Here is a 12663-nt window from a genome sequence, read left to right as displayed (position 1 = left end):
CCAAACTATTCCATTGAAGGTTTATTTAATATTCCTCCACCACAGTTCAGATTACCCTGCTACTTATATGTAGCAGGCATGCTAATAAATTCCCAGATTTTCTCTTTTATCTTTGGCCACAGCTCCATACAAACCAGGTAAGAAAGGAGAGCTATGTATTTAAATTAATGGATAAGAAATGATGGCACATCAACAAGAGACATATTCTCTCTCAGTCATTATATGCTTATGTTCCTGTATTATGTGTCTGACACTCGCATTCTTTATTCCATTTCATTCAACATTTAGTAAACTCCTATTTTGTGTAGACACTATGAGACACTGCTTAGACTCTGAGGGATAGTTGTGGTCAACCAATTAATAAGCCATAAAACTATAAATAAGTATATCAAGGCCAGAACCAAGAAGAATTTTCAGCATGAAAGGACTAAGGATAGGATCTAAATATCTTATAATAAGGTATCAACTATATAAGAGTTGCAAAGCATGGACTATAAATCTAGTCATCCATTATTGTAACAACTCCTTACCCTATATGCTTCATAGTAAATCTATTTTAAATACTGAAAATAATAGTGTGTTCATATTAGATAGTAGAAGGAGTCAGGTGAAGGAAACCCATGTTCTTCAACCCACAAAAGAGGTTTGGTCCTAACAAGGAAGGATTCATGTTAAAAGTCTGAAATTAAAAGAGGCACCAGTTAGGCAAGACCAGTGTAGGCTGGAACTTTCTCTACAATTTATACAGTTTTAAGACAATTGCCTAGAATAGTGATAAGGCAGAAAGTAGTACAGTGGATAAAGTGCTTGGCCTGGAGTCAGGAAGGCTCAGCTTCCTAAGTTCAAATCTGGCCTCAGGGTCTTATTAGCTATGTGACTCTGGGAAAGTCATTTAATCCTGTTTGTCTCTGTTTCTTTAACTATAAAGTGAACAGGAGAAGGAAAGGGCAAACCACTCCAGTGTCTCTGCCAAGAAAACCCTAATAGGGTTATGAAGAATAGGACATGACTAAAGTGACCTGTCTGGACTCACACAACTAGTAGGTGTTAGAGCTGAACCTCAACCAACCTTTCCTGGCTTCCAGGCTAACTCTTTATTCATTACACAACACTGCTTGTCATATATGAAAGTAGAGAATGTTATATTCCACAGTTTTTCAAATTAACCATGGGAGGACAGAGGGAGAAGGGCAGGACATATTTTGAGCAAGTCATTTAAGGCTAGAGTGATTATTTCTTCATCTGGAAAGAGGGTTATATGAGATAATCTCTAAGTGTTCCAGCTCAAAGAATTGAGGATACTATAACTTCATAGGAAGTCACTACTGAATGTTGGCAGGACCAGGAGTGACTCCCATATACACACCATTGTGTTCATATTCTATTTCCATCACTAAATAAGAAACAAAACCATTTTATAGCATCCTCATTTTCAGTGTGAAATAATTTTTTTTCTTGTACCTAATGTGGGCACTCTTTACTTGAAGAAGGAAAGGGATGGAAAAAGAATGATAAATCTTACTTTAGCTTCAGAAGTTGGCTCCAAGAAACACAGGCGATTCCCAAGTCCCTCTGCTGCTAAGCAGAACTTTCTTTGCTCCTTGTGGATGTTAGCAACACACTGGAGAACCACCTCATCCTCCTGTTGGGAAAAACACAAGAACTCATGTTAGTGGTGTGGGAATAAACCTGTTTATTCCAAACTATGACCAAGGTTTTACCATCTTACTCAACTCTCCTGATTTAATAGCCTCCGTCAAGGTACTATGCTCTTCTATTTAGGGAATAAGAACAATTAGTTCTTTATTTCCTAGCCTTACATGTAGCCAATTGGTACAACGAATGAAGCACTGGACCTCGTGTCAGGAAGCCCTGAGTTCAAATCTAGCCTCGGACTCTTACTATGTGACTCTTGGACAAGACACCTAACCTCTATCTGTCTCAGTTTCCTTAACAGGGATGATAATTCCACCTAACTCCAAGAGTTGTGTTGTGAAGATTAAATAAGATAATGTTTGTAAAGTATTTACACATGCCTAGCACATAATAGGTGCCTAATAAATGCTGGTTTTTTTTCTACCTGCTTTCATTTACTAGGTATAAATTTAATAACTAAGATATACAAGACCTACACTAATGTGAGGTGCTTTTGGTGGGACAGAAGGCCCACAAAAATATGTGTCATGGTCCTTGACTTAAAGGATATTACAAGATAGATTAAAAATAATATAGATATTTCTTGAGAAAATGTTAGACTAAATCAAAACTGTATACTCTAAGAATTCCGATAATATAGAAGAAAGTGATCACCTGAGGGTTAAAGGAAAAAGAAAATAAATTGGAATAACGTAAAGTCAAAAAAAGATTTCCTAGACTAGGCAAGTATGATACACAAACAATAAGAGAACAGGACTAGAGAGGGGAATGAATAAAGGGTAGGAAATTCGAACATGATAGTTGAAGAAGATAGTGAGATCACCCAAATTGGAGTGGAGGAATCATTTAGAAAGTCAAAAGGGGTGAGGGTAAAGGGAGAGTTAGAGGGAAAGACCTTATAAGTCAAGTAGAAAAAGTCAAATATAAGGTGTGGAAGTGAGGTAGACACTATAGATTCTTGAAGTACAAAGCTATTTGATTTTTTGCTTTGTTTTTGAAATAGAATTATTAGTGTTTTTTTTTTATTTTTAACATTCATCTTAAAATTTCATTCAGTTCTAAATTCTCTCTTTCCCTCCTGCTCTTCTCCCATTCATTGAGAAGGTTAAAAATGCAATATCAGTTTTACAGGTGAAATCATGCAAAACATTTCCATACTAGCCGATTTACCAAAAAAATAAGAAAATACAAGGAAAATGAAAAAACATGCATCAATCTGCAGTTAGGCTTCATCAGTTCTCTCTCTGGAGTTGGACAGCGTTTTTTGATATGTCTTTCAGAATTATCTTGAATCATTGTCTTGATCAGAGTAGCTAAGTCTTTCAAAGTTGATCATCCTCACAATACTGCTATTTCCATGTATAGTAATTTCCTGGTTCTGCTCACTTCACTTTATATTCAAATAAGTCTTCCAAGGGTCTTCTGAAACCATCATGCTTATTATGTCTTATAGCACAAAATATTCCAACATGATCATATGCTACAACTTATTCAGTCCAAATTGATGGATACTCTCTCAATTTTCAAATCTCTGCCACCACAAAAAGGAGTTTCTATAGATATATTTTTAATGTATATACAAATATATTATTTTTTCCTTTTTCTTTGATCTCTTTAGGACATAGACCTAGTAGTGGTATTGCTGGGTCAAAGAGTATGCACAGTTTTATAGCTCTTAGGGCTATAAAAGTTCACAGATCTCTGCTTTAGGAAAATCACTTTAATGGCTGAATAAAGGACAAATTAGAGTAGGGAAAGATTTGAGGGAGGCAGATTTATCAGCAAGCTATTGTAATGGTTCAGGTGTGAAGTGATGAGGGTTTGCACTATAGTCATAACAGTCTCAGAGAAGAAAAGAGGATGTATTCAAGAGATATTGCAAAGGTGAAACAGTAAGTCAAAGAAACAGATTGAACTGGGAGAGGGAATGGAGAAGAGGAAGAGACACCAAAGAGTCTAGGATAACAGCTATGCTGTGAGTTTGAAGGATGTGAGAATGATGTTGCTCTTTATAGAATAGAGAAGGTATAAATAACATCTATCTAAAACTATCAGCAAGCATTATTTGTAATGGGGGATAAGCTAGAAGACTTCTCAATAAGATAAGGAGTGAAGCAAAAATTCCCATTATCATCACTACTAATCAATACTATACTAGAAATGCTAGCTATAGCAATAAAAGAAAAAGAAACTGAAGGAATTAGAATGGGCAATGAAGAAAAAAAGCTATTACTCTATAGATCATATGATGGTATATTTAAAGAATAGCTCCAAAACAAACTGAACAATAAACAACTTTATCAAAGTTGCAGGTTACAAAATAAACCAAATAAATCTTCAGCATTTCTTTATACTACCAACAAAGGAAAACAGCAAGAATAAAAAAAAATCTTATTTAAAATAACTAGACAAAATACCTAGAATTTTACCTTCCAAGACAAACGCAAAAACTAGATAAACATAACTACAAAACACTTTCCACACCAATAAAGTCAGATCTAAATAATTGGAAAAATATTAATACATTGCTCATGTATAGGATGAGCTAATATAATAAAAACTATAATTCTAATTCCTAAATTACCTATTCAGTGCCATACCAAACTGCTCAAAAATTATTACATAGAGCTAGAAAAAAAGAATTCATCTGGAAGAACAAATGGCCAAGACTTTCAGGGAAATTAATTAAAATAATATAAAGAAGAATTGCCTAGTTGTACCAGATCTCAAACTATATTATAAAACAAGAACCATCAAAGGAAACTGGTACTGATTAATAAACAGTTCTGGAGCAGTGGAGTAGATAAGGTATTCAAACAGAATAGTAAACGACCAAACTTTTGGAAGAACTCATCATTTGACCAAAACTGCTGAGAAAACTAGAAAAGATTATGGTAGAAACTAATTATAGACCAACATTTTATGTTATATACAAGATAAAGTTGAAATGGATACATAATTTAGAAATAAAGGAGGATGTCATATACAAATTAGGGGAGCATAAAATAGTTTACCTGCCAGATCTATGGATATGGGAAGAATTTATGCAAGATATAGAGAACATTAAAAGATATAAAATAGATACCTCTGATTATATGAAATTAAAAAGGGTTTGCACAAACAAAACCAATGCAACCAAGATTAGAAGGGAAACAGTTGTCTCTGACAAAGGCCTCATTTCTCAAATATATAGAAAATGAAGTCAAATTTATGAAACAAAGGCATTTCCCAATTGACAAATTGTGAGGCATTATGAACAGGCAATACCAGTAGAAGAAACTAAACTCCTCTTAGTCATTTGAAAGAATGCTCCAAATAACTATTAGACATATACAAATTTAAAAAAGACAAAAATTACCACCTCCAAACTATCAGGCAGGCTAATAAGACAAAAACAGAACATGATAAATATTGGAGGAGATGTGGAAAAACTGGGACACTAACACACTGTTGGTGGAGCTGTGAACCAATACAACCATTCTGAAGAGCAATTTCGAACCATGCCCACAGAGCCATAAAACCTTGCATATCTTCTGACCAAACAATACCACTATAAGGTCTGTTTCCCAAAGAGATCAAAAGATAAGGGGAAAGGTTCTACTTATACAAAAATATTTATAGCAGCTCTTTTTGTAGTGGCAAAGAATTTGGAAGCTGAAGAGATATTCATCAAATGGAGAATGGCTGAACAAGTTGTATTATATAAACATGTAAATATGTACTGCATGATAGTAAATGCATAACATGTATATGTACATAATACATATATGTGTGTATAAAAATAAAATTACCTGCTGTCTCAGGGATAAGGAGAGGGCTGGGAGAGAGAGGGAGAGGACATAGATGGAAAAATGTCAGAAAAATTATTATTAAAATTGGTTCTATATGTAATCTGGAAAAAATGTATTACAGTAGATGAAGGGTATGTGTATGTGTTTGTGTATGTGTGTGTGTGTGTGTGTGTGTGTGTGTGTGTGTGTGTGTGTGTTGGGGATTGAAGGGTTTATAGGGAAAAGGTAATGAGTTTGAGATCAGTTTGGGGCATTAAATCATCTATATCATCATGTCCATTAACTTTAAGTTTCCTCCATCAGTCCTGAGCCTTGATTTTTTTTTCTCTATGTTCTCTCACTTGATAATCTCATCAGCACCCTTCTTTCTTCAATTCACTCTGTGATTCAGCCATATTAGCCTATTTGCTATTCCTGGCAAAAGACATTCAATCACCTGTATCTATGCTTTTGCACTGACTAGAATGTTTCTATAACTAGAATGATTCCCCACGCAATCCTCTAACTCTTAGAATTCTTCATTTCCTTTAAAGACTTAACTCATGTACTACTTCTTCCAGTAGGTATTTTCTGATTTCTTTGGTGACTAGTGATATCCCTTCTACAGTTGTCATGTATCTACTCTGGATTTATCTGGTATATTCTAGAATGGAGACACACATATACAGGAACATGTATACATGTATATGTGTATGCATATCTATCTGAAGGGATACCCAAGCCTATCTAAGCAAAAACACTATATTCAGTCAGTAGGAACATCAAGTAATACTTATACATGCTAAGGCAGAAACAGCAGGCACAAGAAGAGATTGAGAGAAAACATCACAGCTCAAGTGGCACTGAATTATGGCTGTTCTTCACAGAAATGAATAATGGAGAAACAATAACTAACTCCCTCCCAAAAAGGGAAAATCAGGGGACCTTGTTTACATTCAAGTTGGAAATCATAGAATTTCTTTAGAACCAAAGCACACTAAAAGCCAAAATGATTCAGTATTATTGTAATATTCAATTTGGTGAAATTGCTGCTGAGAAAAATAATTTACTACAGGATATATAACCTCCTACATGAATGAATTTCTCCTGGGAAAATTGAGCTAAGTTTTCCTCATGTAAGTTTACTAACATCACTGAAACCATGGATGAACTTAAAAAAACTTTGAAATAAAAGTTTGTTTGCCTATAGCATCAGCCTTCTCCCCTTAGAGGACCACTTTTTATTTTTCATTTATCTTTACTCTATTACCCCTTCCCATTAGGCCAAGGAGTTTTTACTTGGGGTCCTTGGATTCCAAGAGATTCTTGGATAGATTCCAGGTGGTCCATCAACTTAAAAAAGGAAAAAAAAATTACATCTTTATTTTTAATAGCCTTTAATTATAATTTAGCATTTCCTTGAATTTATTTTATATACAGTATCTATGTATTATTCTAAGAAAGGGTCCATAGACTTCACCAGACTTCCAAAGGGTCCTATGACACAAAAAAAGTTTTAGAATCCCTGCCCTAATGTCCTATGATTTACTCTATTTCTTTATCTTACATCCCATCCACTTTAGATCAATAGGAATATTCCAATAATCTGATAAATTTTACTAATAGGGTTTTTGTGATATATTATTATGTATATATGTATACATACACATATATATATCCCACACACACACGTAGATTTCTAAAATTATAAATTTGGAACTTCAGAGCTTAAAGCACATTAAAGGATATCTAATCCAGAGCACTCATTTTGCAATTAAAAGAACAAAAGCCCAACCTAACAGGCTAGTCAAATTTCTATAATGAGAAGCTACTAGTTAGCTTCTTGATGCAATTTTATCTTTGTATACCCAGCCCTAACAAGCACAGGGCCTGAGACATTTTAGTAGTTACTTAATAGGTATTTGATCAATGAATGATTAAAAGTGAAAAATACAGCTAACTCGATACTTAATAAGTGTTCCATTTCTTTTTGATAATGCACACAGCAAAGTACCTTACAATGAATTCCGTACATGAAATCTTTTTCCATCCCTACTCAATTCTATTTGTTTTCCTTGTTTCAACTCTAATTTCTCTGAAAAGAAATATGACATCTTTCCCTCTTTTAAAATACCCTTGACTGCCATTTAGACAATAAAAAACCATACTAGACATCCATAAAAGGTAAAAAGCACAAAATAAAGGATGTTAAGGTTGAAAACTGCAAGTGTAGTCTGTGGCTTTGACAATAAACAGACGAACCTTAATAAATTGTTATATTCAGTCTCTACTTAAAGTCTTCTACAATCCATCCTACTTTTGGAAAGACCTAATTGTTTAGAAGTTTTTCTTTACAGAAAATCAAAATTCACTGCTCCTTCTGACAAACCGAGGCTGGCTACATTTCCAAGATTGTACGGATTGTTGAAAAGAATAGAATAAAAAGGATAAGATTAGATTAAGTGCCTAAATGAAACAAAAAAGATATTTCCATCTGCAGAACAGCCAAGAAACTTCTCTCCCTAATAATATGTAAACTCCTTTGAAGCAATGATTATGCAATTTTTATTCCCAACTACTGGCAAATTTCCTTGCTGGGATTAGTCTACTTCCACTCAAGTTAATTAATCTTCCTAAAGTACAGTGGTTATTACCTCCAGAATCAAATGCAAAATCAATTTTACAATCAGAGTCCTTTACAACCTGACCTCCTCCTACCTTTCGACTCTTTTTACAACTTACTCCCCTATATGTACTCTGTGGTCAGACACTGGCCTCATGGCTCTTTGTCTAACAAGATACTCCATCTCCAGGCACTTTTCTTGCTCTTTCTCATTCTTGGAATACTCTTCCTCCTCACAGTGCCTTCTTGGCTTCCTTCGAGTTCAAGTTAAAATCCTACCTTTTATAAGAACCTATCCTGATCCCCATTAATGCTAATGCCTTCCTTCTATCAAATACTTCCCATTTCCTGTGTGTGGAGAGAGAGAGGGGGTGGGGTGGGAATTATCATTTGTTTACTGATTGACTTGGTGCTTAATGTTCATTGACACTGTTAAGCATCTTGCCAAACTGTCCTTGTCCCTTCTGAGCATCACTTTTTAAGATTCCACACTTAAATGCACATTTTATTTCAAGGAAAAAATTCCATAAGTTGCTTTATATGACTGGACTAAACTATTTTAAGGAACTGATAAAACTCAGATCTTCTTTTCTGCCCTTATACCACTAACAATAATCTTTGTGACCACTACTTACCAATAATGTTTTCTAATAAAACCACCTTATTTACCTTCACAAAGGATGCAATTATAAATCTTTTCTTTTATCATTTATTCAGTTCTCGATCATTCAGGAACACTTTATTTTATAAAAAAAAAATGTAGTCCTAAATTTAATTTCTAACAAAATAAAGACATCTCTCTAGCACTTAGAGGTTTACAAAAAACATTTTCTTTATAAATAGTGAAAGAGAAGAATATTAGGGGAGAAGGTTCAACAATGGGTAAGAGCTAAACTTCAACACCTGACACATTATACCTTGCACACAGTAGTACTCAGTGTTTGCCAAATAGTCTCTAATATTTCTCCTCTCTGTGCTTTTTGAATGTTGTTCTTCCCAATAAAAGCTGTCTGCTTTATATTCCTTCTAGTTTCACTCCCCCCAAAAATATGCATAAAATACACATACACTGTTGGTTGCTATCCTCCTTGATTCTGCTGGTCAAAAGGAATGAAAAGTAAAGTGCAGAAATAAATCATAATGCTCCAATTTGAGAAACCTCATGGAACTTTAATTCATTAATTTCCTGGATTCCTCCAATCATGTCCCTACATTTGCTCTAAATCTAATCTAAAAAGGGGATTTTACCAGGATGTTTCACATTTCCATGTTTGAGCTATAAATATCTATCATCTTTTTAAATTTAAATTTTTTTCTTTTTAATAACAGCTTCATTTTTCAAAGTATTTCTCCCTCTTGTTTTTCCAGAGAATTTTATCCATTGTAGCATTTTTTTTTAAAAAAAAGAAAGCAGTGCAGCAAAAACAATGATATTAAGCAAGTCACTTACTTGGTCCTCTTTTTCATCAATAGCATGAAATGGGTTGGCTTTTAAAGTTCCCTTCCAGCTCTAGGATCCTATATCTACCAAGTTTGGCACTATTTGTAGTATTCCACATTTGTAATCTCTCAGCTTGCAAAGAAGAGAGGATAATTCTCATATCTTCTTTTAGGCTGATTTTGGTCATAATAATTTAACAGAGTTCAATATCAAGTGCGTTGTTCTTTTCATTCCCATAGTTGTAGTTACTATGCATACTGTTTTACTGACTTCTTTCCCTTTGAATTAGTTATATCTTCCTGTACATTTCTGTATTCATTAGTTAGCATTTGCCACATATTTAGTCACTTACCAATTATAATATCTACTTTTACTACAAAATCAATCTACCTTTATTAGGCACCTTTGTGTGCCATGTTGGAGTTGGTGATTCAAAGACTAAATGAAACAACCACTAGTCTCAGAGAGCTTACATTTTATCAGGGGAGATAATGTGTACTTGTAAGCAAATTGTACATGTATACACAATAAACACAAGGCAGTTGGAGAAAAGGTCTAAGGATTGCGAGTGTGAGGAAATACAAATTTATATTTTCTATATTTGGTGTTATATGGGACCTATCTATCTATAACTTATCCCTTTGTTGTATAAGTATATGACCACCCAAAGGTATAGGTCAAAAGTTATTTTAGTAATTTTCTTAGTATAATTTCCAACTGCTTTCCAAAACATTTGAGCTAATTCACAACTCCAAAGGTGCATTAGAACTAAGACACTAATTACTCCCATCTTTCGTCATCTTTGTCAATTTATAAGTATAACAGATACCTCTGATTTTTTTTTTTTAATTTTAAACCCTTAACTTCTGTGTATTGACTTATATGTGGAAGAGTGGTAAGGGTAGGCAATGGGGGTCAAGTGACTTGCCCAGGGTCACACAGCTGGGAAGTGTCTGAGGCCGGATTTGAACCTAGGACCTCCTGTCTCTAGGCCTGGCTCTCAATCCACTGAGCTACCCAGCTGCCCCCACCTCTGATGTTTTGATTTAAACTAATTATTAATGATATTATTAGTGATTTAGAGCATTCTTTTAAATGATTGTTAATAATTTTTCATTCTCTTGAAAATCATTTGTTCATATACAAGTATATGATCTTGATCTTGATTTTTTAGGGTATGGTTTTTACTAGTTATACCCATGAAGATTTTTATTTTTAATCCTTTCATTTTAGAATCAATATTGTGTGTTGGTTCCAAGGCAGAAAAGTGGTAAGGACTGGGCAATTGGGGTTATGTGATTTGCTCAGGGTCACACAGCTAGGAACTGTCTGAGGGGTATGGGAACCCAGGACTTCCCTTCTCTAGGCCTGACTCAATCCTCTGGGCCACCCAGCTAGCTACCCCTATGAAGACTTCTGTTAAACTCCACAAATACATAGTTTATATCTTCTCACTTCCTCCCCACCCAACCACCCTAAATAATCCTCTCCTTCCCTCTACTACCAACAATTTGTGAGGCCCTGGAGAGACCCAGGTGAGCTACAAGGATCCTATAATTTAGCACTAGAACCTCAAAGATGATCTAATTTAACACCCTCATTTTATGGATAAGGTCTCCTAAAAAGGTGACTAACTAGCCCAGTGTTTCATAGATACTAAATAGAAGGGTCAGAAGTCAAACCTTAGTCTTCAAACTCTAAATTTGGTGGCATTTCCATTATGGCCAAGTGGAAGGCTAAGGAACTGACTCCAGGCAACCAAGAACCTTGGGCGAGTCAATCAATGGCATTTTTAAACGTGAAATGTCACTGAGCTGCCTCTTATTTCTAAGTTAATATTGATCTTTGGATCCCAAGGTTATAGAACATGGCCAACTCTGAAGGTACAATCTATATCCCTTCTGTTGGAAAATTATTACGTTTCATATAATTAATAATTCAATAGAACCCACGGGGCTAAGTATTACCCCCAGAAATCCCCAAAGTGCTTACATGGGATAGGGCAACATACAAGCGAAAGTCAAGTAAATAAGGTAAATACAAGGTAATTTGAGGAGGGACAGGAAAGGGTAAGAAAAATATCAGAGCCGGATTAAAGAAAAGATACCACAGGGTGAAGGGAATTTTGAGCTGGAGGGTGGAGCGGGGAAGGAAGGCTTATCAAAGCTCAGAGGTGGGAAATGACCAAATAGAGTTTGGGAACAAGCCAGGGCTAGTCTGAGGACCTTGCCTGATGCTACTCAGCTAGTTCTTCCTTAAGACGAAGCTGAGCCAGCCCGCAGCCTTGGTAGCAAAGTAGTGGATTATCATTGGAGCAGGCACGGGCACGAAAAGTTTCCTCAGGTTCAAGGTCTCCAGCCTCTCGTTAGAAGTCCGACATCTCTGCAGCTATCCCTCAGGCTACCTCAGCCCCGCCCCCAAGGGGCGTGCCCTTTCTGGGCTTCCGCCCCACCAGCCCCGGAACTCAAAGACCACGTGCCTCTAAATCTGCCTGGAGAACAAGTTGACTTCAGGCTTATCTTTGCCTTTAGTTCCCTGGGTTCCTAACCCGAGTGAGTCACCATCATTAATCTGTTGAAGCCTGTGGAACCCTTCTGAGAAGAATGTTTATAAGAAAACAAAGGTAATCAATAATGCTGAAATATAATTATCAGAATGTTTTTTAATCAAGTTCACAGACCCCAGGTTAAAAACCTCTGTAGAAAGCATTTGAATTTATTCATCTTAGGTTGGAGTGTTCCGTGTAAGTGTGATTTTCATTTCGTTGATCAATGTATCCATTGTTTTCATTTTGTTGGTCGATCTGCTGAGTTATAAAAAACAAACTACTCCCTGTTAGTAACATTTTCAAAGCATTTGACATAGGTCATTTGATCCTTACTATAACCTAATGAATATTAGCACTATTTTACAGATGAAAAATCAGATTGATTAACCTCCTAAAGTTAAGAGATTAACTTCTTGTTTAAACTTAATTGAAGGCACACAAGCCTTTGAGATAGAATTAGAATTCAGGTCTTTCTGGCTGCAAATATACCTCACTATCCACCACCTCTCTATCCCTGTCACCTAAATGCAATGGAAATAGCCTATAAATTTTCAAGACAAAGACCAAAAAAAAAAAAAAGGCCTTACCTTACATTCTCTATCAGGACAAATAATGCTGTTCACAG

The 12663-nt window shown here is 35.3% G+C and overlaps 1 protein-coding gene across 1 annotated transcript in view; it reads right to left on the bottom strand.

The window, feature by feature from the left end:
* The window catches only part of RYR3 (ryanodine receptor 3), a 570927-nt gene that overhangs the window by 548340 nt on the left and 9924 nt on the right, over positions 1 to 12663 (bottom strand). Inside the window, exon 2 of the mRNA XM_044660040.1 lies at positions 1523 to 1642. Within this exon, the coding sequence (XP_044515975.1) occupies positions 1523 to 1642 (120 nt within the window). The remainder of the gene's footprint in view (positions 1 to 1522; positions 1643 to 12663) is intronic.

This window comes from Gracilinanus agilis, chromosome 2 (assembly GCF_016433145.1).
Source record: "Gracilinanus agilis isolate LMUSP501 chromosome 2, AgileGrace, whole genome shotgun sequence".
Taxonomy (NCBI): Eukaryota; Metazoa; Chordata; class Mammalia; order Didelphimorphia; family Didelphidae; genus Gracilinanus; species Gracilinanus agilis.
The sequence above is the reverse complement of the archived record's forward strand: the minus strand, read 5'-3'. Positions and strand labels throughout refer to the sequence as shown.